Source organism: Rattus norvegicus, chromosome 1, assembly GCF_036323735.1.
Source record: "Rattus norvegicus strain BN/NHsdMcwi chromosome 1, GRCr8, whole genome shotgun sequence".
Taxonomy (NCBI): Eukaryota; Metazoa; Chordata; class Mammalia; order Rodentia; family Muridae; genus Rattus; species Rattus norvegicus.
In genome coordinates this window covers 173,368,374-173,393,081 of record NC_086019.1, presented here as the reverse complement: position 1 = coordinate 173,393,081, position 24,708 = coordinate 173,368,374, and the positions used below count along the sequence as shown (strand labels likewise).

Sequence of the window (24,708 nt, the reverse complement as noted above, 5' to 3'; positions counted from 1 at the left end):
TGTTAAAAATCTTAAAAGAATAAGTAAAAAGGGGTCTGTTTTTAGGTTATAAATATTTATTGGCCTTTAAGAGGCAGAGTCAACATATTTAGTAGAGGAACTGGGAAGTAAAGTTTAAAGTGATTCCTCCAGTCTTTGAGGTTTGGGGATGGAAAGCTTTCTTTTTACAGTGACAGGTTGACAGTTAATTTATGCACTCAGCATAAGTGGAACAGGGGTCTGTTCAGAATGAGCTGTAGTAGATGAATTTGGTGGGACGGCTGTGTTAGTGAGCTGATCATGTTATCCTCTGTCTGCTTCTTTCAGAACATAAAGGCTGTTGAGCCAAATATGAGCTTGTGTGTCACTGGGACAGCATTTGGTATATAGTAACAGTGCCTTGCTGAAGGAAGGACCCTTATCTTATGCCATAAGGAAACCTGTTTCACATAGATTAAAAGTTAAATGGAGGCAGGGAAGGGGTGGCAGTGAGGTAGCTCAGTAGGTAAAAGGCATTTGCCAGCAAGCCTGACAATCTGAGTTAAATTCTTGGGCTCCACCTGGGGGAAGAAAGAGCCTACTCCTGAATGTTGTCATGTTGTCTTCTAATTTTTGCTTGTGCATACACACTTAGTCACAAATACATATAAATGTCCTATAAGAATATTTGAGATTATAATTCTCAAAAACAGCTCTATAACAGGAATCTCTTTTATATAATTGAGAGAGACTTAACCCTTTAATATCCTGTTGGAGTGAAGGCAATGTTACATGTCTTGTAAGGACAGATTAATAAGATAAGCATATAAACAGCTCTTCTAATAACAGTGCAAGAAAGTTAACAAGGACAAGGATTTTAAAGTATTAAACTGATCAAGCAACTGAATATCAGCCAAGGTGATGGAGAGCAGTTTTAGTGTATGACCGGGGTCAAGCAGAGTTCAAATCCCAGTGCTACCAAGTAGTGACCATAGGTATATGCTTGGCCTGTATCAGGTTTTTTTAATTAATTAATAAGTATGGGTTTTACCTACGTGTGTGTGTGTGTGTGTGTGTGTGTGTGTGTGTGTGTGTGTGTGTGTGTCTGTCTGTCTTTGTGTCTGGTGCCCATGGAGGCCAGAAGAGGACACTGGGTCTGCTGGGTCTGGAGTTACAGACAGTTGGGAGATGCCATGTGGATGCTGGAAATTTAACTGGGATCCTCTGGCAGAGAGCTGCCAGTGGTTTTGTCTGCTGAGCCATTTCTCCAGCTCCTGTCTCTGGTTTTTTGTTTTGTTTTGTTTTAAAGTTTATCTTTTAAGGTTAGTCCAGGATGGCCTGGATCCTGTGCTAGCCCCATGCTAGCCTAGAATTCTTAGTGGTCCTCCTGCCTCAGCTTCCCCGAGTACTGTGATCATAACCATGCGTATCTTCTTTAGTCAGTTTCATCTGTAAAATTAGTCTAGGCGGTGACAAGTCCAATAGTTGAGCACCGTGTGAGTGCTGACTGTACCTCTCAGTATGAGGAAGGACCGTGACAACCAAATCTTGAAAGTTAGGAGTGAAGCCTGAAGCAGGTGAGCACCAGTGCTCAGACTGGTGCCAGACTTTGACACTTCTCACTGATTTGTGAAGCTTTTGAATGGCACTGCCATCATGGTCTCACAACTACTTTTAGCTAATTTCCCTAGCATTTTCCCTCTGAGGAAAGAGCCATGTTTCTAAGGTTTTATGTTAGAAAGCAGAGGGGGCTCAGGATGCCTCCGCCATCTTTACACTGCTCATTCCCATTTCATTGTCCTTTCTAAAACTGCTCTCTTGGGGCTCCCTTTGTTCACACCTCCTGTTTCCTTCCAGGCTAACCTCTGCTTTGTGGATGTTGACAACCACTTCATTGAGTTGCCAGAGGACTTGCCTCAATTTCCTAACAAACTGGAGTTTGTCCAGGAGGTCTCTGAGATCCTCATGGCCTTCGGCGTTCCCCCTGAAGGGAACCTCCACTGCAGCGAAAGTGCTTCGAAGCTGAAGAGGATCCGAGCCTCCGAGCTTGTGTCTGACAAGAAGAACGGGAACATTGCGGGCTCCCCTTTGCATTCCTATGAGCTCCTCAAGGAAAATGAAACGATCGCTCGGTTGCAAGCTTTGGTCAAGAGGACTGGAGTGAGTTTGGAAAAAGTAAGATGCTGGAAATACATTTGTGACAAATTGGATCTGTGTTAGAGTGCTGTCTTGTAGAAGCTGGGCTTAGTATGAGAAAGGACTCAGGTCAGAACAGTGCACTTCTTTTTTTTTTTTTTTTTTAAAGATTTATTTATTTATATATATATAAGTACACTGTAGCTGTCTTCAGACACACCAGAAGAGGGCATCAGATCTCATTACAGATGGCTGTGAGCCACCATGTGGTTGCTGGGATTTGAACTCAGGACCACTGGAAGAGCAGTCAGTGCTCTTAACCACTGAGCCTTCTCTCCAGCCTGCATTTTTTTTTTTTTTAATTTTTCTAGACAGGGTTTCTCTGTGTAGACTAGGCTGGTCTTGAACTTAAGAGATCCACCTGCCTCAGTCTCCCAAGTGCTGGGGTTAAAGGTGAGTGTCACCACTGCCTAGCTGACGGTGCATATTTGTGAGCAGTGAAGGAATACACCATATGGGAGACTGAGCACAAGCAGCTCTTCTAGCAACTGATCCTGGATCTAAGCTGGGTGGCTTCCTGTGCAGGTCAGGAAGAATCTGTTGCCATTCTGTGTGAAATTGGGGGAGAACTGTGGACTTTTCTTACCCATTGCCCTGAGGTGTTGTAAGAGCCAGGCCTTTAAGCATTTTCACCCAAGATTCAGACCCTAGTCTAGAGTTCAGCTGCAGCTTAAACCAGATCCTGCAGTGCTGAGCTCTCTCCTGGGAGACGCCTGCTCTCCGGTTTGTGGCTTTGATGATAGTACGCTTTCTGCGCTTGTTTGCCCATGTCCTTGCCTCCTCCATTCTCACCGCTGAACAACTTTGGTTAGTACACATGCATGTTAGGCTGACACCATGATTTTGTTGGACTTCCTTTTTTAGGGGTCAGCTATTTCATTTCCCTTTTATTTTGTAAAGTACAGCAGATTAAAAAAAGTTAATGCCACTTAAATAGAGAAATATTTAGGAAGATTAAAAATCTCTCTCTCTCTTTTTTTTTTTTTTTTTTAAAAAAAGAACAATTCTTGAAAGGTAAGAAAGATAATTTCCCCTCAACCCTTCAAAGAAAGAAACCAAAGAAAGGTAGCATCCGGAGCAGGTGAGAGCCAGAGCTTGGCCCAGGCCTCTCCTGCAGGGGAGGGTTCACTCCTTTTCTTCCTTGGCTGGACTGCACTCAGCACAATGACTGCACCTCCACTTAGCTTGTTGGACACCTTCAGATTGAACTCTTTTCTCCACTTCAGAATCTCTCCTCTCCCCACTTCCCTTTACTTCCTACCTAGTTGCCAGGTAAGTTTCAGCTGCTTAGCTAAATCTTTTTAACTTCTAGACGGCTCCCTTTATATTTCTTCTCATTTTTACTTTAGTTCTCACATTCTTACTGTTTGCTGCCAAGTCCAGTGGGGAAAAATCGGATGAATTGTATTTCTTAGCATAAAAGTATAAATGTTCATACCCACCCCCCCCCTTTTTTTTTTAAAGCTGGAAGTTCGTGAAGATCCCAGTAGCAATAAAGATTTCAAAGTTCAGTGTGATGAAGAAGAACTCAGGATTTACCAGCTAAACATTCAGATCCGGGAAGTTTTTGCCAATCGCTTTACCCAGATGTTTGCTGATTATGAAGTGTTTGTCATCCAGCCCAGCCAGGATAAGGAGTCCTGGCTCAGCAACAGGGAGCAGATGCAGAACTTTGATAAAGTGAGTGAGCCCTGAGGGGAGGCAGAGCGCTTGCAGCTTGCAGCTTGAGGAAGTGACTGCATATGACATCACTAGAGAAGTCCAGGACAGAGGCAGGCGACCGAGGACTACAGTTAGGTGGTTTATCTCTAGCCCAGTGCCCCTCCCCTTGTTTTGATTTTGTTTTGCTTTGCGGTCCAGGAAAGGACTCTTCCTCTAGGCAGGGGTGTTTGTGTAGTTGACTGCCTGGGCTGGCTGTGTCAGAGTCTCGGGAAAGTGACTTTTATGAGAATTACCAAAGGGGAGGAGGGTTGTGGTTGGCTTTTCATAAAGACATAGGATGCTTCAGAGAAGATTTGTCCCACTTCAACCCTGGGTATTGCCTGTGATTGTCAGGGCTGCTCTTCACTTCTCTGTTGTTGACCACTTCTGTTTGGTTCTACTAGGCGTCCTTTCTGTCAGATCAGCCTGAGCCCTACCTGCCCTTCCTCTCAAGATTCCTAGAGACCCAGATGTTTGCATCTTTTATTGACAACAAGATCATGTGTCACGATGATGACGATAAAGACCCTGTCCTCCGGGTCTTTGACTCAAGGGTAGACAAGATCAGACTGTTGAATGTTCGAACACCTACTCTTAGGACATCCATGTACCAGAAATGTACCACTGTGGATGAAGCAGGTAAGGCCTCCTTGGCCTCTGGGACCTCATTGGTAACATGTTCTTTTTCCTCAACATGTATGCTTTTCTCATATTTTGCCTTTGTGTATATTATTGCATGGCCTACAGTGTTCTTTCCTATTATTGATTGATTGATTGATTGATTGATTGATTGACAGGGTCTCTATACCTCTAGCCATCCTGAATTCACTGTATAGACCAGGCTGGCTTCAACTCATAGAGCCCCACCCACCTGCTCGCCTTGTCACAGAGACTAAGGCGTGCGTCACTGTGCTTTGCTTCCTTCCTTGTTTTGTTTGTTTTTTGCTTTTTTTGTTTTTGTTTGGTCTGGAAATTGTTTTTGTTTGTTTGTTTTTGAGGCAAGAGTCTCTCTTGACTGGCCTAGAACTGCTATTTAGTCCAGGCTGACTTTGAACTCCTGCCTCTCAAAATCATTTTTAAAATCAGGATTCCCCATCCTTTTCATTCCCCATCACATGAAATGGCAGTATTGGAACAGCTGAGGACTGTGAAACTGGAGGTCTGGTCACTCAGGGCTCTACAGATCTGCTGTAAGAGGGAGGCAGTCTGTTCTCAGCCTTTCTGTAATCCATGTATTGAGTCAGAAGACGTAGTGTCATGGGTCTATTGGAGTATAGGGTTAAGCTATGGAATGAAGTGCTAACCAGCCCTCACATTAAAGGCTTTGTCAGAAGAAGTCCTGGTATCACCTGCAGTTTGTTTCCAGAGCACCAGAGATCTCACTGCAGACACTAGAGCAGTCTTCTTGCCACTGGCCGTATGTCCCTAGCCTTTGGAGCTGTTCTAGACCCTTTCTAGGCTTCTTTGTGTGCCCCCAGGGCAGTTAGCTGAGTCATTTGGAAGAATTTCTTCATCTATTTCTAATTCTTAGGGATTCCTGTCCTTCACTGCCCAGGAGACAGGTTTGTTTTCCTGTTGGTGTGTATTTCAGGGAGGAGGGTAAAAATCAATCTTTTCACTTTATCTTGGTTAGAAGTGAGAGTAGTTATATCTTAAAAAAAGGGGTTGACAAAATTTTTTCCTTTTTATTTTACATGGGATTCATTGCTGCTATCCTGTGGAACCATCTTTAATTCAGAGAAAATATTTTGTCAAAGTAAACAAAAATACTTTGAATTATTTATATATTAATTTGTCTAATTTTTGAAAACAAAAGTCATAGTCAGCTTTACCCTATTTAAACATAAATTTTACATTTAGAGATTGAAAGATGTAAATGAAACCTTTCAATAAATTGCTTTTCAGTCCACTATATTTTCAAAGGTGATTATTGAGCCCAGAGAAAAAGCTGTAAGCCATGAACTATGTTTTCTAATAGATAAAAAGAATGTTTAGATTATTAGCAAAGCAATATTATAAGACATATCTTTACCTAGTTGAATTTTTTTTAAAAAAGATTTATTTATTTTATGCATGTGAGTACACTGTAGCTGTCCTCAGACACACCAAAAGAGGGCATCAGATTTCATTACAGATGGTCGTGAGCCCCCATGTGGTTGCTGGGAAGTGAACTCAGGACCTCTGGAAGAACAGACAGTACTCTTAACCGCTGAGCCATCTCTCCAGGCCCCCCCAGTTGAAATTTTATGTCTGCTCGCCAGTGGACTTGGACACTTACACTGTAATTAAATGGAGTCAGGTATAGATTTTGCCAGGCTTGGCATAAATGATGCCTGCATTTAATCTGTGCCTCTCAAAATGTCATGATAGTAAACTATTACTTAAATCATTCTTAATGAGACTGTTGAGTCAAACTTGAAATCACCAGTTACCCAGTGTCAGAAATAGTATGAATTTAGTTTCGTCTATCAGTAGCTGGCTAAATCTTGACAGCTAACTGTTCAGCTGGTATGATTATATAAGAAAATAGATATTCACACATTAATGCCATATGATGTTTTTTCCTCCTATGACATAATTCATAACTTGTCTTTTTTCTGTAATTCTTACATCAGTTGTTGCAGGAGTTTGGACTTCCCAAATAGTTTTGTTGGGTCATATGACTCAATACATATCTGAATATCATAATGTATATGTTTTTAATGTAGAGTAAATAATGGAAAGCAACTTGATACATGAGTTTATACTAAAATTTCAACTTGAAATTTTTTTGAAATCTCACTCAGAAAAAGCAATTGAGCTACGTCTGGCAAAAATTGACCACACTGCAGTTCACCCTCATCTTCTTGACATGAAAATTGGACAAGGAAAATATGAACCTGGCTTTTTCCCTAAGCTACAATCAGATGTACTTTGCACCGGGCCAGCCAGCAACAAGTAAGTAAACCCTAGAGATTCCCCAACCTGGCCACCAAGCACAGTCGTCACTGACATCCAGAGTCTAAGCTAGCATTGGTATACACGAAAGACTTCGGGGTTTTTCCTTAGTGTTTTGTTTTATGTGTATGAGTATTGTGCCTGCGCCAGTGTCTGTGCACCACTTGTGTGCCTGGAATCCAGAAGAAGGCATAGATCTCCTTGAGCTGGAATTGCAGATGCTTGTGAGCTACTATGTGAGTACCAAGAATTGAACTTAGGAAGAAAGGTCAGTGCTCTTAACCACTGAGCTACCTCAGTATTTAAAGAATTTTAAAAACAAGTATAGATAAGATCTATGTAGATGTCTTGTTAGCTTTGTCTCCACTGTACAAATTGGGTAACTCTTGCAAATTGGATATACCCAGGATTTTCAAGCAGCCAGGCAGCAGATGGGTTAAAATGACCTCCTAGGGGTTGGGGATTTAGCTCAGTGGTAGAGCGCTTGCCTAGGAAGCGCAAGGCCCTGGGTTCGGTCCCCAGCTCTGAAAAAAAGAACCAAAAAAAAAAAAGACCTCCTAACTGAACCCCATCCAACAGACAGCTATCTAGTATTTTGTCCTTAGAAGGCAGTATTGGAAATAACGGGGGCCTGACTGAAGCTGGGCAGCTTGGGTGGATAGTTCTTCCCCAGCCAGCTTTGTATCTACATGTGAAGTTTTGGTGGATATTTCAAGACAAATGAGCAACTTACTCCTTGGAGGCCTTCTCTCTTTTGTTCAGTCACTTAGTTTTTAGCTACTCATCCCCACAAACTTCGCATTGCCTCTGTGGCTTTCTGTGCTCACCATTGGCTCCCTAGACATTGGAGTTTTCTTGTTAGTTGGCCTTAGTGGATTTTCTTTTCTCTTCTTTTCTTTCTTTTTTTTTAATCTCAAGACATGGCTTCTCTTTGTAGCTCCAGCTGTCCTCTGTCCTGGAACTTGATTTGTAGACCAGGCAGGCCTCGAACTCAGGAATCTGCCTGCCTCTGCCTCTTGAGTGCTGGAATTATGGCTGTCTTTTTTATCTTTTGAGACAGGGTCTCACTGAGTATACCAGGTTGGCTTAGAACTAACAGTGTAGTGAATATTCCTAACGGCCTCTTTTTGATATTGTCAGGTGGACAAAAAGGAATGCCCCTGCCCAGTGGAGGCGGAAAGACCGGCAGAAGCAGCACACGGAACACTTGCGCTTAGACAATGACCAGAGGGAGGTAAGATGCCTTGTGAATGACAAGGAGCCCTCCTTGTGTTATGCTGCGCTCCCTCTGTCATTTTCTTAGAGCTTAGTAAGTTGTCCCAGCAGTGACCTCTCTCTGTAGAAGAATTCAAGGTTAGTTCTAGAGAGCATAGTGTGTTTTTCATGACAGCTAGCCCGATGATCTCTAGTTCTGTTACTCAGTAAGAATTCCAGAAGATGCCAGTCTGAAACTTGCAGAAATAAACACCTTTAAAATTGGTGCTTTTTTGTTTGTGGTGCAGTAGGAAAGGAACTAATTTTGTTAAAATAAAATGAGCTGGGGTCAGTGCTGTGACTCTGACTCTGGACTTTTTCCTGGACTTCTCTATATCTCAGGTGACTATGATCTTTAGTTTTCATTGCCAACTTGACACAATCCAAAATCATCTGGGAGGAGTCCTGGGGTTGTGTCTAGATTAGGTTGGCCTGTGAGTGGTCTGGGGACACTGTCTTGATTACCTTAATTGACTTGGTTAGTCTCTTGCCCTTGGTGGCACCGTTCCCTGGACAGTTGATGCTGAATTGTCTAAGAGTAGAGAGAGCGAAGTGAGGACCAGGATGCTGCACCCTTGCTTTGCTGATTGCAGATGCTGTTAGCTCCCTCAAATGCCAGCCGCTGTGCTCCCTGATATGAAGGGGGATGGTGTCCTTATTACTGTTCTGTTGTGCTGAAGAGATACGACAACTAAAGCAGTTCCTATAGAAGGTAGCAGGCATGCCCAGCCTGTGCATTCTGCCTGCATGTGTTGTAGCAAACCTACAAATGCAGCCCAACATAAAACAGTGAATGTACTCAAGCCATTGTAGTATCGGTTTGTTTAGTTACTGCAATTCCTAACTCCACTGCAGGCTTCTTAAGTGTAAACATCGTGTTGTAATATCAAGAATTTGGCTATGATTGCTAGTGTATTTGTGCATGTCATATGCTCATGTCTGTATGAATGCCTCTTGTGTCTTTAAATCAAAGGTAGTTTATTATATTCATGTCAATAAAACCAGAAACAGTATTATTTTGATTTTCCCCTTTTGTACAAGAATGGCACTTAAATTTTCTGCTCTCATGTATATTTGAGCCCAGGCATAGGCTAGCAAAGAAGCATGGGGTGCAGTGTCCTCCTTAGGGGCCCACCAGTACTGGTTACTGTGGTCTCTGTCCATGAACGTAAAAGGTCTTTGCTTTTTCTGATTAATGTAGAAGTACATCCAGGAAGCCAGGAATATGGGCAGTACCATCCGTCAGCCCAAACTGTCCAACCTGTCTCCCTCGGTCATTGCCCAGACCAACTGGAAGTTTGTAGAAGGCCTGCTGAAGGAATGCCGAAACAAGGTGAGCTGTATACTCAGTGAGCTGTACTCAGTGAGCTGTATACTCAGTGAGCTGTACTCAGTGAGCTGTACTCAGTGAGCTGTATACTCAGTGAGCTGTACTCAGTGAGCTGTATATTCAGTGAGCTGTACTCAGTGAACTGTATACTCAGTGAGCTGTACTCAGTGAGCTGTATACTCAGTGAGCTGTACTCAGTGAGCTGTATACTCAGTGCTGCTCTTTCCCTTGCAGCAAAAAGGAGGTCATTGCTTGGCTCTGAGCACTCCTTGTTTTAGTTAAAAAAGTATGGGGGTGGGGGTGGGGAGAAGAGATCAGGACAGCTTTGTAAGTCAGTTCTCTTCTTACATCTTCCTGTGGGCTCTGATGATGGAGCTCAGCTCATCAGTCTGTCATGCCGTCTAACTGCCCTACTCCTTAGATCATGGGGTAATGCTGACCTTAAAAGCTTGTTACCTTAGTAGTTACAGATTGTTTGCATATGTGGAAATGTTTTTGCTTCTCTGTTGTAATCTAACAGTAATTGCTTTTCATATCTAGTAGTAGCAGTTTGTGGGGCTGGAGGGATGGCACAGTGGTTAAGAGCACTGAATGTCCTTCCAGAGGACCCAGTTTTATTTCCACATGGCAGCTCACAACTGTCTGTAGCTCTAGCTCTAGGGGTTCTAACTCCCTCACACAGACACACATGTAGGAAAACACACATGTAGGAAAACATCGGTGCTGTGTAGACCAGGCTGGCATCAGACTCACAGATATTTGCCTGGCTCTGCCTCTCAAGTGGTGCCACCACTGCTGGCTAGAAAGATTTTTAATATTTAAGTTTTAAATATAATTTCTAATAAAAAGTCTTTATATAAGTCAGAGTATCATAATTTTTAGGACAACTCAGCTGATTTGTTCTCTGCTGCATCCTGAGAATTATGAGTGAGAGTAGAAGAAGCTTGGGCTGAGACCACAGAAGAGGGAGAGGGAGAGGGAGAAGGAAGAAGATGCCATGGGAGATGGATCCTGAAAGCAGGCCATGAGGACCGGCCAATTGGAGTAGGAGCTGCTCAGGCAGAATATGGTCTGCCTTTTCATCCCTGTCATTTCGCCCTTAAAAAAGACAAGAGAAGGAGAGGAAAAGGAAGGAAGAAGGAACAGGAGGGAGAAGGAGCAGGAAGAAGAGAAGGACGAAGAGGAGGAGGAATTTATGTTGTCCGTACACTCACTTGAATATCGTCAAACTTCCAGTAACCAGCCCCTTAAAGAAAACAGTCCTTCTCCATCCACACCTCACTGGAAGCCTTCAGTTGTGGAGAGCTACACTTCAGCATCCTCATCACAATGCTTTAGAGTTCTCTTTGATGGCTTCCTGTCTAGACTGCTATATTTTGGGGCAGTGAAGTGGGATCCTTTGTTCAAATTAAGCAAACTTTATTTTCTGTCAGAAAGTACTATCTCCCCAAAGTAGAGTTCAAGAAAATAGCATAGAACACAGGAAAGGATGGGGTTTATATTAACTCCCCAAACTGCAAGGCTACGGACGGGGTTCAAGAGTTTTTGGTTACATAGAAACTTGGTAGAGTCTTTCAAAATCATTTGCCAGAACATCTCATCTCAGCAGAATGGAGGTTTGGAACATGTCAAATTCCAGAAAATGGGTCAAGACATGGTCAAACCCAAGTTTTACAGAAAACAGGAATGAACTTATTTTGACCTGGTAACAAGATAGGTTCTAATTTCAAAATGGAGTCAGGCTTGTCCATCAGAGAAAGGGCCTGGCTGCCAAGCGATCTAATTCTACACATGTATCATGTCACTCAAGCACACACACACACACACACACACACACACACACACACACACACACACACACTCACACACACATGATGGACACATATATGAGCACTACTCAAATCTTAAAAAAAAAATTAGAATACGCAGGACATGGTGGACTGAGGGGAGAGGTGGGCGACTCTCTGAGTTTGAGGCCCATCAGGTCTAGAGAGAGCCCAGCAACAAGTAACAACCACCCACATTATTTTATCAGAAGTGATATTTTAAATTTCAGATTTGTTCAACTTTAAGATTTTATTGTTTATTAATACTCTAAGGTTTATTTTACTTAGTATGTATGAATACTTTGTCTGCATGTAGTCTTTGCATCACATGTATGCCTGGTTGATGCCTAAGGAAGTGGTGAGCCTACATGTGGGTGGTGGGAATCAAACCTGAGTCGAGAGAGCAACAAGTTTTCTCATTCACTGAGCCAACTTTCCAGTCCAAGATTTTGTTTTTTAAATATGTGTGTGTATCTGTTTGTGTTTGCCTGCCTGCGAGTGCCCTCGGAGGGTATCAGGTCTCCTGGAGCTTGAGTTAGAGGCTATTGTGACTGCCAATGTAGATTCTGGGACTAAGCTCAAGCCCTCTTTACAGGAGCAGTGTAGGGTCTTAACCCTGAGCTGTGTTTTTCCAGCCCCCCAGTTTAATTTATTTAGTTCATTCTAAGTTACTTGTGATTTTCACCTTTCCTGCCATTAAAAACATTTTTGATACATTTCTTTTTCTTTTATTTTTTTTCCTTTTCTTTTTTTCGGAGCTGGGGACCGAACCCAGGGCCTTGCTCTTGCTAGGCAAGTGCTCTACCACTGAGCTAAATCCCCAACCCTCTTTTTATTTTTTTTATTTATTTTTATTTATTTATTTATTTTTTTTATTAATTTGAGTATTTCTTTTTTTTTTTTTTTTTTTTTTTTTCCGGAGCTGGGGACCGAACCCAGGGCCTTGCGCTTCCTAGGCAAGCGCTCTACCACTGAGCTAAATCCCCAACCCCAGATTTGAGTATTTCTTATATACATTTCGAGTGTTATTCCCTTTCCCGGTATCCGGGCAAACATCCCCCTCCCCCTCCCCTTCCTTATTGCCCTCCCCCCATTGCCACCCTCCCCCCAACAGTCTAGTTCACTGGGGGTTCAGTCTTAGCAGGACCCAGGGCTTCCCCTTCCACTGGTGCTCTTACTAGGATATTCATTGCTACCTATGAGGTCAGAGTCCAGGGTCAATCCATGTATAGTCTTTAGGTAGTGGCTTAGTCCCTGGAAGCTCTGGTTGCTTGGCATTGTTGTACATATGGGGTCTCGAGCCCCTTCAAGCTCTTCCAGTTCTTTCTCTGATTCCTTCAACGGGGGTTCTATTCTCAGTTCAGTGGTTTGCTGCTGGCATTCGCCTCTGTATTTGCTGTATTCTGGCTGTGTCTCTCAGGAGCGATCTACATCCGGCTCCTGTCGGTCTGCACTTCTTTGCTTCATCCATCTTGTCTAATTGGGTGGCTGTATATGTATGGGCTACATGTGGGGCAGGCTCTGAATGGGTGTTCCTTCAGTCTCTGTTTTAATCTTTGCCTCTCTCTTCCCTGCCAAGAGTATTCTTGTTCCCCTTTTAAAGAAGGAGTGAAGCATTCACATTTTGATCATCCGTCTTGAGTTTCATTTGTTCTAGGCATCTAGGGTAATTCAAGCATTTGGGCTAATAGCCACTTATCAATGAGTGCATACCATGTATGTCTTTCTGTGATTGGGTTAGCTCACTCAGGATGATATTTTCCAGTTCCAACCATTTGCCTACGAATTTCATAAACTCGTTGTTTTTGATAGCTGAGTAATATTCCATTGTGTAGATGTACCACATTTTCTGTATCCATTCCTCTGTTGAAGGGCCTCTTTTTATTTTTAAAGGATTATATATTTTCTTTATGTATGAATACACTGTCGCTGTCTTCAGACACACCAGAAGAGGGCATCAGATCCCATTATAGATGGTTATGAGCCACCATATGCTCATATGGTGCTGGGAATTGAACTCGGGACCTCTGGAAGAGCAGTCAGTGCTCTTAATCACTGAGCCACCTCTCCAGCCAGTTGATACATTTCTTGAAAGATTTCATGTTCCTCAGTCATCTTGACATTGATGTTGTTACATATTTATAATAAGCATTTGCAGATTTTTATCTGAAATTATTCTCAATAACTTCTTGCCTCCTTGAGAGTTTTATTAGATTTATTTCTATGGTATATGTGCTTGAAGGTTTGTCCAGTACTCTTATTTAAGCCATGAGAATCGGGGAATAGCCGAGATGGGCATGAGCAAAGGATTTTATTCAACTCTTTTCATCTCATAAAGGCAAAGGTTTGAATCCCTTGTAAGGAATGATGAGTAATGAAATCCCTTGCTAGGATCACTTGCTGATAGCTGTGTGTTAGCCTCCTTAACTGAACTTTGAAAGCTTGTGTTCCTATAACCTGATCCACATGACTATACAGTGTCCCTGGGCTTCTTCACCTCAACCTTCCTAGCCTAGCACATGTGCCACACAGGCTGCCACAGCTCTCTACAGTAGTGTGTGGTTCTACCCACTGTGGTGATCTATCCTACTTACCCATTCATTCCTAGACCAAGAGGATGCTGGTAGAGAAGATGGGTCGAGAGGCAGTGGAGCTGGGGCATGGGGAAGTGAACATCACCGGTGTGGAAGAGAATACTTTGATTGCCAGCCTCTGTGACCTTCTGGAAAGGATCTGGAGCCACGGGCTACAAGTAAAACAGGTAAACCAGTCTTGCCTCTGGTTTCACTACTAGTCTCCCCATAGCAGTGGTTCTCAAACCTTCCTATTGCTGCAACCCTTTATACAGGTCCTCGTGTTTAGTGACCCTTATTAATTTAGTTTATAAATTAATTTCATTACTACTTCATAACTATAATTTTGCTACTGTTATGAATTATAATATAAATATCTGATCTGGCCGGGGTAGGGTATCAAAAGCTAAACAAATGTGAATTCAGCTTTTTTCTCCCTTATAATTAAATAAGGTTTATACATCTATGTTTTTTAAACCTTTAAAAGTGGCAGAACGTGGTGGTTCACACCTTTAGTCCCAGAACTGAGGCAAGAAACAGGTGGGTCTGTGAGTTCAAGGATAGCCTGGTTTATAGAGAGTTCTAGGACAGCTAGGACTATACGGAGAAACCCTGTCTTGAAAAACAAGATTAAACAAACAAAATGGCATTTTTCTTGGAAGTAAGTTGCAAGTCAGCTTGATGGGTCCTCTACTTTTGGCCTGTTTGGAGGTAGAACAGAGAGAGACTGAGGTGAGGCAGTACCAGCCATCGTTAATTTACAGTCCTAGTAGAAATGAGGCTCTTACTGACGGCTGGTCATCTGAAGAGCTGAGAAGCCGAGTGTTTGGTCCTTGCCACATAAAACTCTAAGAATCTCCTTGTTCCAGTGGTGTGCTTTTCAGTGGTAGTCATAGCACCCATCTTTTATTCTCATGGACTTGTTCTGAAGCAAGGTCTCATGCAGCCCAGGCTGCTTTGTACTCCATATGTACTCAAGGGTAGCCTGCACCTCCTGGGCCTCCTGCCTCCACCTTCTAAGTACAGACATGTACCACACCTGGTTATACAGTGCCAGAAGTCAAATCCAGGGTTTCGTGTATGCTAAGCAAACACTCTACCACTGGATCTAATTTTCTTTTTTTGTTATTGTTGTTTTTTCTTTTTGGTTCTTGTTTGCTGTTTGAGACAGGGTTTCTCAAGATAGCCTTGGCTCTCCTGGAACTCTGAGCTCTGTAGAGCAGGCTGACTTCAATCGCAGACATGCAGCTGCCTCTGCCTAAGTGCCGGGGTTAAAGACAGGGACCACTACACCTGGCCCTACCTATTTTTTTTTTATATTAATTTATTTTGTGTGTGAGAGAGAGAAGGATTGAGGAAGAAAGTCAGCAAACAACTTGCAGGACTCCTTTCTGTTTCTGTTGCTTGGAACACAAGGATTGAACTTTCCTTTTCCCACTAAGCCATCTTGAGTAGAATGGCTTTGAACTCACTGTATAACCATTACTATGTTGATTTACCACTGAAGATGGAGTTTTACTCTACAAGAAGGTAGGCTGTATGCAGCTACAAGGATGAGATAAACTATAAGTCAGTATACTAGACCCCTGGCATCTGGAAAGCCAACGTTGTAATTGCTGGCACATAGCTAGTTTTCCTTTTTGCCAAGGCACAAGTTCAAATAACATTTGGGAGTCTGAGTTAAGGTAGCAATCTGCCCCTTAATGACAGCTCAATTGGTCACCCACAAACTGGTTTCCTTTATAATCATCCTTCAAGATGTTATGACGTGTGTGCATGCGAGCAGGTAACTCTGTGTGTGTGTGTGTGTGTGTGTGTGTGTGTGTGTGTGTGAGAGAGAGAGAGAGAGAGAGAGAGAGAGAGAGACTGTGTGTGTGTGTGTGTGTGAGAGAGAGAGAGAGAGAGAGAGAGAGAGAGAGAGACTCTGTGTGTGTGTGTGTGTGTGTGTGTGTGTGTGTGTGTGTGTGTGTGTGTGTGTGTGTGTGTAGGGGGGCAAGAGCTGACCTCCAGCAGAGCATTTAGAATTTGTCTTATTCATGGCTTCTTACCCTCTTGAACACACTCTCCTTTGTGTGCTAGTTGGGAATCATTTCAGCCTTTGCTATCTTCCTTCTGTCTCTCTGTCCGGGTTTAGTAGAGGATGTATGTATGTCTGTACTTTGGGTGTATTTGGGGGAGTTGAAACACAGCGTTTTTAGCAAAAATTGTTTTTTTTTTTTGCTAGTATTTTTAGCAAAAAATTGTTCTTTGCATGTTGAACATCGTAAGAGTTGTTTCTCGCTTCCATTGCTTCCAGGGGAAGTCAGCTTTGTGGTCTCATTTGTTACATTATCAGGAAAACCGGCAGAGAAAACTCACATCAGGAAGCCTCAGTACCTCAGGTAAGGTGGCTTGTGCACTTGTGCAGATGTCTCAGCTCACTTTCCTGCCCTCCCAAAGCGATCATCACGATTCCTTTGTGCAGGCCAGTGAAGCTTTTACTCAGAATGCTTTCAGTTTTAAAAAAAATAAAGCACTGGGCTGGAGAGCGATGGCTCAGTGGTTAAGAGCACTTGCTACTCTTCCTTCCACGGGACCTGGGTTGGAAGGAAGCTCCCACATGGTAGCTCACAGCATTTATTGCTCCAGTTCCAGGGTACCCTACACCCTCTTTTTGCCAGGCACAAATTCAGTGCACATACATGTACACATGCAGGTAAAGCACTTAGTAGAAATGAAAGAAAAATATTTTGATTAAAAAAAACTTGCTCATTGTTCTTCCAGAGTTCTGTTCCTAGCTCCATGTTGGGTAGATCACACCCTCACAACCATGTGTAACTCATGCTCTAGAGGATCACACACACACACACACACACACACACACACACACACACACACACACACACACACACACCCTTGCTGAAACAGCATCACTGGCACCACAGTAATGCTGTTCTTATTTGATCAGTAAAAGTAAGCAGCCTAATTTGACTTCAAAAATGGACTGTAAATTAAAAATAGAAAAGTGAAACTAGGTTTTACTATGGTCCTGGTGTTTGCAAGAAGTTGCTGCTGCTGCTTCCCCTCCTCCCCTCTTCCTCTTCCTCCTCCTCCTTCCCCTTCCCCTCCTCTCCTCTTCTTCCTCCTCTTTTTCCTCTTCCTCTCTTCTTCTTCTTTTTCTTTTTCTCTTTTTTTTCTTTTCTTTTTTTTTTTTTTGGAGCTAGGGACCGAACCCAGGGCCTTGCGCTTGCTAGGCAAGCACTCTACCACTGAGCTAAATCCCCAACCCCTCTTCTTCTTCTTCTTTTTTTTTTTTTTTTTTTTTTTAAATTTCTCCGACATGGGCATAGAGGCCATAACAGGGCATAGGTCCCTGGATCTGTAGTTAGAGCCAGTTGTGATCCACCATGTGGTTGCTGGGAATTCAAATTCTGGTCCTCTAGAAGAGCAGCCAATGCTCTTAACTGCTTAGCCTTCCCTCTAGATCTCCCCACCCCCACCACACAAAACAAAAGCAAAAACAAAAACAAAAATATAACCTGGAGTTTGTCGGGACTCCAAGGACAACCTAGTTCATCTTCTTTATGAGAAAAATAATGAAGTCTCAAAAGAAATGAGATTGTTCTAAGGTCATGCAGTAAGTTAATGAAAAGGAAAAGGGTGATGAAAGTGTCTGTGTTAGAAGCAGATCTCCTGTCTACTCATCTAGGGTCCCTTATGCGGTTCTCAAGTGCCCCTTCCCATACATGCTACATTCACTGTCTCCCTTTACTTCTTAACTACGACTCTGTACCATCCTGTCTTCCTTTCAAGCCTCTTGCTTGTCTGGTCCTTCCTTCTTCTTCCCTTCTTTCCCTCCCTCTCTTCCTCCCTCCCTCTGTCCATCCGTCCTTCCTTCCTTCCTTCTTTCCTTCCTTCTTTTTTGGTTTTGGTTTTGGCTTTTTGAGATAGGGTTCCTCTGTGTAGCTCTGGCTGTCCTGGAACTAGCTTTTTAGACCAGGCTAACTCACAGAGATCCACCTGCCTCTGTCTCCTGAGTGCTGGGATTAAAGGCATGCACTACTCCAGTCATCTAATCTTAATGGTAAAGGTAATGGTAAAGCTTGAATGGAATTTTGAAAAATGCCCTCCTTTGTTCTTTAGTTGGATCATGAACTTCATGCCCTTGAACTAGTTGTCCCTCAAGTAGCACTGATTCTGAGTAGAAAATTGACTGATGACAGGGACAGGCATTCCTGAAGCAGCCTATGAGGTCATCTTGGTGTACTTTGTGGGTGTGTGAATCCCAGAATTTCTCAGGGAGGTTATGTCAGGTACTGCCAAGGGACAAACTAGAGCAAAATATTCTCAACAGCTTGGGGTCGAAAATACTAAGCTTTAAACAGGACATCTGGTACCAGATCATGGTGTTGTTCCTCCCTCCGAGAACATAAGCATTCTGGAACAGGTGAATTCTGGAACATTCTCTTGGCTCTCTTGAAGACAGACTTGGGAGTGGGCAGTGGCTTCATGTGTAAGTTCTGTTGCCCTGGTCATGACATGTGTGCTCATGATGAACTGGGAGCCAGGAGTCAGCTCTGCCGTGCCTCCCTTACAGATCATTAAAGACGTAAATAATGTGCAGAAGTATAAAATCTGATTTCTGTTGGAAACCTAACGATATTTGTGAAATGACTTCTTAAGGGATTGATGATGGAGCCAATTGTCTATTGTAGGAGTGTGATTTGACATGTAAGAGATTTGGTAGCTATTTGGAAACGCAGGACTCCTTGGAGATAACCATCTTTGTTGTTCCAGGAATACTTCTTGATTCAGAACGGAGAAAGTCTGACGCCAGTGCTGTCATGTCTCCCCTGAGGGTCTCCTTAATCCAGGATATGAGGTCCGTCTGCTCACTTGTAAATTAACCACTAAACCTCGCCTCAGCTGTTGCTGGGGTGTGATGCTTAGTCCACAGATTCCTGTGGCTGTTAGAGCATTTCAGCCAAGTCAGCTAACTAGGAATTGTCACTGTTCGCCAACTAGAAGCCTTCACTGTTAGTCAGGTAACTAGGAGCCTTCACTGTTAGTCAGGTAACTAGGAGCCTTCACTGTTAGTCAGGTAACTAGGAGCCTTCACTGTTAGTCAGGTAACTAGGAGCCTTCACTGTTAGTCAGGTAACTAGGAGCCTTCACTGTTAGTCAGGTAACTAGGAGCCTTCACTGTTAGTCAGGTAACTAGGAGTCTTCACTGTTAGTCAGGTAACTAGGAGCCTTCACTGTTAGTTAGGTAACTAGGAGTCTTCAATGTTAGTCAGCCATCTGGGAGCCTTCACTATTGGTCTCTGTATATTTATAAGAAGGTAGTTCTGGCGTTTTGCAGACTAGACCAGGAAGAAGAGCATAGGTATCTCACAGTACAGGGCTTGGGATTAGCCTGGCCTGTTGAAACCTATATTAACTGTTCTTTTTCTCAAATTATGAGCAGTGTGTCTGGCAAAACCACAGAGAAGAGTGAGAAAGACTCCTAGGTGGGATGGGACTGTTCTCCTTGGACTGTGTTCATTTCCCACCTTACCCTACACTTCTTTCCTTAGGCACATTCAGAATATTGGGGAAATCAAGACTGATGTGGGAAAGGCCAGAGCATGGGTGCGACTGTCCATGGAGAAGAAGCTACTCTCCAGACATCTGAAGCAGCTTCTTTCAGACCATGAGCTCACCAAGTAAGGCCAGGCCCCAGGATTGTCAGGTAGACTAGACATTGGGGTTGGGAAGGTGAGTTCATCATGTTATAGCAGCAGCAGCAGCAGCAGCAGCAGCCAGACTTAAGCTGCAGACAGCGTGTGCACCTCCCTCTATGTGCAGACTCCTGTGTCTGCTTTCGGCTTCCCCTGCCTTCAGTCTGCATGCTCAGAACTAGGCAGGTGCTGCTCTCCTTCCTGGAACCTTTAGCCATGAGGCATTTCTTTGGTCTGTCTATTTTTTATCCTGAGAAGCAAAGAGTTGGAGAATTATCTCTTCTGAGCCTGAGGCCAACCCAGGACAGCCGTTCCCTTTCCTTCTTCCTTGACTGAGTCTCCCCAGAGCGTTCAGATAACACGCCTAGAACCCCTTCCTCCATACTTCCCATTAAGGAAAGGGTGTCCAGAGCCATGGAACCTGCAGTCCCATTTGCCTGGCACTCTTTCCATGGTTCCAAACCAAGAATGAGCCGTCCTTCCCTTCTCTGACTCTCAGATGACTCAACTCTCTTTTCAGCACATCTGGCTTTTTCTTTTTTTTTTTTTGGTCATTGTTGTTTGGGATTAAGAATCTCACACACGATGGGCAAATGTTGTATCATTTACCCAGTAAGTCTTCAGCCATAATCTTGTGTTTTTAAAATCTGTAGTCCTATTAGAGGACATTAGCTTAAAATTCACTCAGTATCCAGTTCTTGACCCCAATGACTACTTCAGGGAGTAGAAAATGAGGTTTGCTTCAACAGATTGCATTTTGGAGTACAGGAAGTGAGAAAGACTACATCAAGCACACCCTTCGGAATTAGTTCATGTGCCATTGCTACAATGGACCGCCCTGTGTTGAATGTCTTATGAAGAAGAAAAGATTTAGTTATTTCACAACAAATGAGATGCTGGAAGTCTGGGACCAGGTGACCACATCTACTTGGCCTGTGGCAAGGGCTTCCTTAGCTGTACCTTAGCTGTATCACAGCATAGACAAGGTAATGGCCCTGCCGAAGAGATGTGCTTGGAGTGGTCTCACTTATGGTAACCTGCTTTTGTGAGAACTCACTCCACAAGACCATTAACACCCTCGTGAGTGATGCTTCCTGACCCTATTAGATTCCTTTAGATCTGACCTTTCACCACACTGGGGCCCAAACTTGTATGTGGCACATGAGCCTTCTAGGGAGTTAACTCAAACCATGCCTGACCTGTAGCACCCTCTGTCCTGCATCCTCATATTTCTCCTGGCTTATGGAGGGTTTCAACCATGCTGCACAGTTCCTCCTTTTCAGATGTTTTCAGTTGCTCCTGTTCTCATCCTCTCTCCATCCCCAGCTCCTTTAGGACCTAGTGAGAAGTTCTCTTTACCAGAGTTTTCTTGGACGTCAGGGCCATTTGTCCTCCAGACAGGCATTTGCTTTGACTCAGCATTTGTTGGCCTTCCTTTACCTTAGAAAGTGTGTTACAGTATGTAATGGTTTCATGCGTCTTAAAGTTTACTGACATTGGAAAGCTGGATTGTGTGCCTTTCCCAGTGCTGAGCATGTTGCTTAGTATCTAGAAGGAATCACACAGTGTCTGTAAAATGTGTGCCTGGCTGTCCAGGCAGGAACAGAACAACCTTGGAAGAATCAGTATTGATAGACTATTCTTCAGCTGCTGGCATTTTCAGCTAGATCTCACCATTGTTGGTAGCTTGGAGACTGAAGAAGGTATATATGTGTGGGGTCGTTCATGAAATTCAGTGAGCTTTAAACCCTAGAGGAACTAGTTAGCTCCCTTGTTGTGAGTTCATATCTCCTTGGTCTCTCCATGGTGACTGGGGCTGCATGGTGCTCCCCTCACCTTGGTCTCTCCATGGTGACTGGGGCTGCATGGTGCTCCCCTTGAAACTGCTGTGTGATGTTGTATGGCTGCAATTGCCCTATACTCTTCTGCTTTTTTTCTCCTTTAAAAATTAAAATATTTATTGTGCACATGTGTGTGAGTGTATGTCAGAGGTCTGTCTTTTCACCATGTGGGTCTCAGAGTGGAATCAGGTCTTTAGACTTGGCAAGCCATCCTTTTACTCACTGAGCCACCTCACTCTCCTGTCTCCTGATTGCGTTCTCCCCTGCCCTTGCAGGACGCTGGCCTCAGCAGTCTCCCAGCCTCTGCATACATGCCATTCTTTGTCTCTGTCTCACTTGATGATCTCACTTACTCATGACTCCAGTCACCTCTAAGCAGGTGACTCCCACCTCTGAAGCGCTGACCGTTCTTCTGAGCTCCAGCCCCGCACTATTTCTGTTCAGACTTGGGAGGAGCTTGGAGAGAATAGAATCAGGCTTTACACCATGTGGTTAACTTCCTTTTTGGTTCTGCAAAAGGTTGCTGCTGTTTTCTCTGAACATCTTAACATTTCACCAACATCCACCATCCAGAATAATCAGGTTTGACTCCACTCTTCTGCCCTTCTTTTTTTTTTTTTTTTTTTTTTGTTCTTTTTTTCGGAGCTGGGGACCGAACCCAGGGCCTTGCGCTTCCTAGGCAAGCGCTCTACCACTGAGCTAAATCCCCAACCCCATCTTCTGCCCTTCTTGACTCTGGTTTTTTTTCTCCTCTTCTGTATTTCAGTCATCATTCTCTTTCCAGCCTCCCATCACACTAACTTAACTTCCTAAAATTGCACTAAGGATATAGGCTCTTATTATTTCCTTCTAGCCTAACTTTCCAGCTCTATTGCTTCCTCGTCATTTCTGGGCTCTCTAGTCAACTACCCTAATTTCCACACGTCCTTTTCCTGTGATTCAGAATATCTGTCTGTCCTCTAGACCCTCTTGATCTAGAAAACATGACAGGACTATTGAAGCTCACTGTTCTTAAATTCCCAGGAAGGGCCTTTTATCTAGTAACTCATGTGTAGTTGTATACCTTGGTGTTTATTCCATTCATTCTGACACTTAGGAGAGTCTGAGGGCAGGCTGTGGGTAAGGTGCTTTATAAATTCTCTGGGTGCTGGTGATGGTAGTAAGGCAGCTAGGATGTTGTCTTTCATCTTCCCTGTGTATGTCTCTTTGACAAGGGCCTGACCACTGTGCTCTCAGTACCCCCTTTATTTATGGAAGATATCATTGTTGTTGAGCCATGGAGGGCCTAGAAGTAGACAAAGGGAATTGGCCTTCAGTGTTCTGACTCTTGCTCTTCAGGTGGGTCTGAGGTAGGAGCCGGGCCTCGCCCTGTGTCACCTCTGAGAAGCAGGGTTCTACCTCAGCTTTCAGAACTAAGACGACAGCCTAACTAGAAGCCTGAGGGTGTCTGTTATCTTTGATAGTCTTGCAGTTTAGTCTTCGGTTCAGAAAAGGAGGTTCCATGACCTGTCTTGTATGACAATACAGCAACACGCAGGATCTGATTTTGCTGGACTTGCTTTGGCTTCAGCCTCTAGCATCAGCCACAGAGAATGGCTAGTTTTCATCCTTTATGAAGAGATCCTAAGGAGCTTGAGGCTTGCCGCCTCGTAACCTGTCTACTTGTGGAAGTGAGCACTTTTAGTTTTCCTGTCCTCTTGGCTGGGTACTGACGTGTTGCTGTCTTGTGACTGCCTGACAGGAAGCTGTACAAGCGTTATGCCTTCCTGCGCTGCGATGACGAGAAGGAGCAGTTCCTCTATCACCTGCTCTCCTTCAACGCAGTGGACTACTTCTGCTTCACCAATGTCTTCACAACCATCCGTGAGTAGCTCTGCTCCGATACCACGGCCTGTTCTAGCCAGGGGTCGTGAACCCACCTAGGCTGGCTGTCTCCTTCGAACTTTATTTCCTTTTGTTTATTTATTTTTCCTTGATTTTTGAGAGTCTCACTGTGTAGCCAAGACTGGCATCAAACCAAACCCATGGTTGTCCTCCTTGCCGCTGCCTTGTTCACACTGGTATACACCTGGGTGCCTGGCCTCCCTTGTAGTATCTGCTTACCTTGTGCTTCATGGGGGAAGAAAGGAGGAACAGCTCCTTCTCAGTGGCTGTTTTCTCTGAATTTTCTGTCCTCATCCTTTTGTTTGTCACGATGTCAGTCAGTGTTGCTCCACAAACTGCTCAGGGGCCTAAGGACCTAAGTGTGCGGAGCTGTGTTTGCCTTCCATCCTGCATGCTTCTAAAGAGTCCTCCGTTTGCTCAGCCTGAGAACGGTCTCAGCACTACAGATTTAGAGGAGCCCAGAGATGTCTTCCTGAAGTAGCAGAAAGAACGAACACCTTGTGACAGTTGGCCTTTAGGCCAGGCCAGCCCTGCCCCCAACTCATCAAATTGCTGTGTGCAGAGCTGGAGAGAGTTCAAAATACTCTAAGGTCTTTGAGCTTCATCTTTCTATGATGCCAGGATTCTTCCTTTACTTGGTAGTTTGAGTTTGCTCCATAGGTAGTTCTCTGGCCAGCCACCCCCGGCCGTAGTCAGCAGCCACCCTCCAGGCTCTGCTCTCATCTTTGTCCCATTTCCTTCTCAGATACGAGGGCTGTGGGCTTGGTAGAAGTAGTATTGAACTGGAATTAAAAAACCTAGGGCAAAACTGTTTTCCTCTCTGTGCCCTGAAAAAGAGAGGTGGCAGCTGTGTAGACTGCTAAAATCAATACTATCGTTTGTTATTGGGCTCAAGAGGCAAGAGCCCGCAAAGCGCTCTGAGCTGGGGTTCAGTTAGGAGTTGGGTACATTTACAGCTGAGCTGCAGAAAGGCTTGTTTTGTTAGTTGGGTGGCAACCTGGGAAGAAAGAGCAGGGCTGCTCTGTGAAGCAGCCAGGGGATCCAACAACAACAGCACAGCAGGAGCCCATATTCCTGGAGCAGGTCAGGGCCCCTCCCATCAGGTGTAAGAGATTCCTAATCCCACCTTGACCTTTGTGGCTTCTCTAACAGTGATCCCATACCACATTTTGATTGTACCAAGCAAGAAGCTGGGGGGCTCCATGTTCACCGCCAATCCATGGATCTGTATATCAGGAGAACTGGGTGAAACACAGATCCTGCAGATCCCCAGGAATGTGCTAGAGATGACTTTTGAGGTGCGTGATATCTGGGGTCCCAACCCAAGGCTTTGTGGGGATCCAAGTTTGTAACAGCTGCTGTGGGGATTTTCTACAGGATGTTATGAAGGCCTTGTTTCACAGCCTTGTGAATCAGCACAGTGGACCTGCTCTGAGACAATGTTAGGCCAGGACCAGGGTGGATCTGGAGGGAAGAATGACTTCGTACATAGTCACTGTAGGAAGGAGT

The 24,708-nt window shown here is 44.0% G+C and overlaps 1 protein-coding gene across 3 annotated transcripts in view; it reads left to right on the top strand.

Annotated features, from left to right (window-relative positions):
- The window catches only part of Dennd5a (DENN domain containing 5A), a 66,015-nt gene that overhangs the window by 35,892 nt on the left and 5,415 nt on the right, over positions 1-24,708 (top strand). For 2 of the 3 annotated variants that reach the window (XM_017589204.3, NM_001107546.2), the window contains 12 exons: positions 1,816-2,133; positions 3,619-3,834; positions 4,260-4,494; positions 6,642-6,792; positions 7,933-8,026; positions 9,248-9,379; positions 13,811-13,963; positions 16,072-16,156; positions 18,552-18,636; positions 19,331-19,459; positions 23,057-23,178; positions 24,352-24,497. In XM_017589204.3, coding sequence (XP_017444693.1) covers positions 1,816-2,133; positions 3,619-3,834; positions 4,260-4,494; positions 6,642-6,792; positions 7,933-8,026; positions 9,248-9,379; positions 13,811-13,963; positions 16,072-16,156; positions 18,552-18,636; positions 19,331-19,459; positions 23,057-23,178; positions 24,352-24,497 — 1,866 coding nt within the window. Of the gene's footprint in view, positions 1-1,815; positions 2,134-3,618; positions 3,835-4,259; positions 4,495-6,641; positions 6,793-7,932; positions 8,027-9,247; positions 9,380-10,258; positions 11,249-13,810; positions 13,964-16,071; positions 16,157-18,551; positions 18,637-19,330; positions 19,460-23,056; positions 23,179-24,351; positions 24,498-24,708 lie in introns of those variants that run through there. The other variant, XM_039078190.2, reaches the window with a different exon arrangement.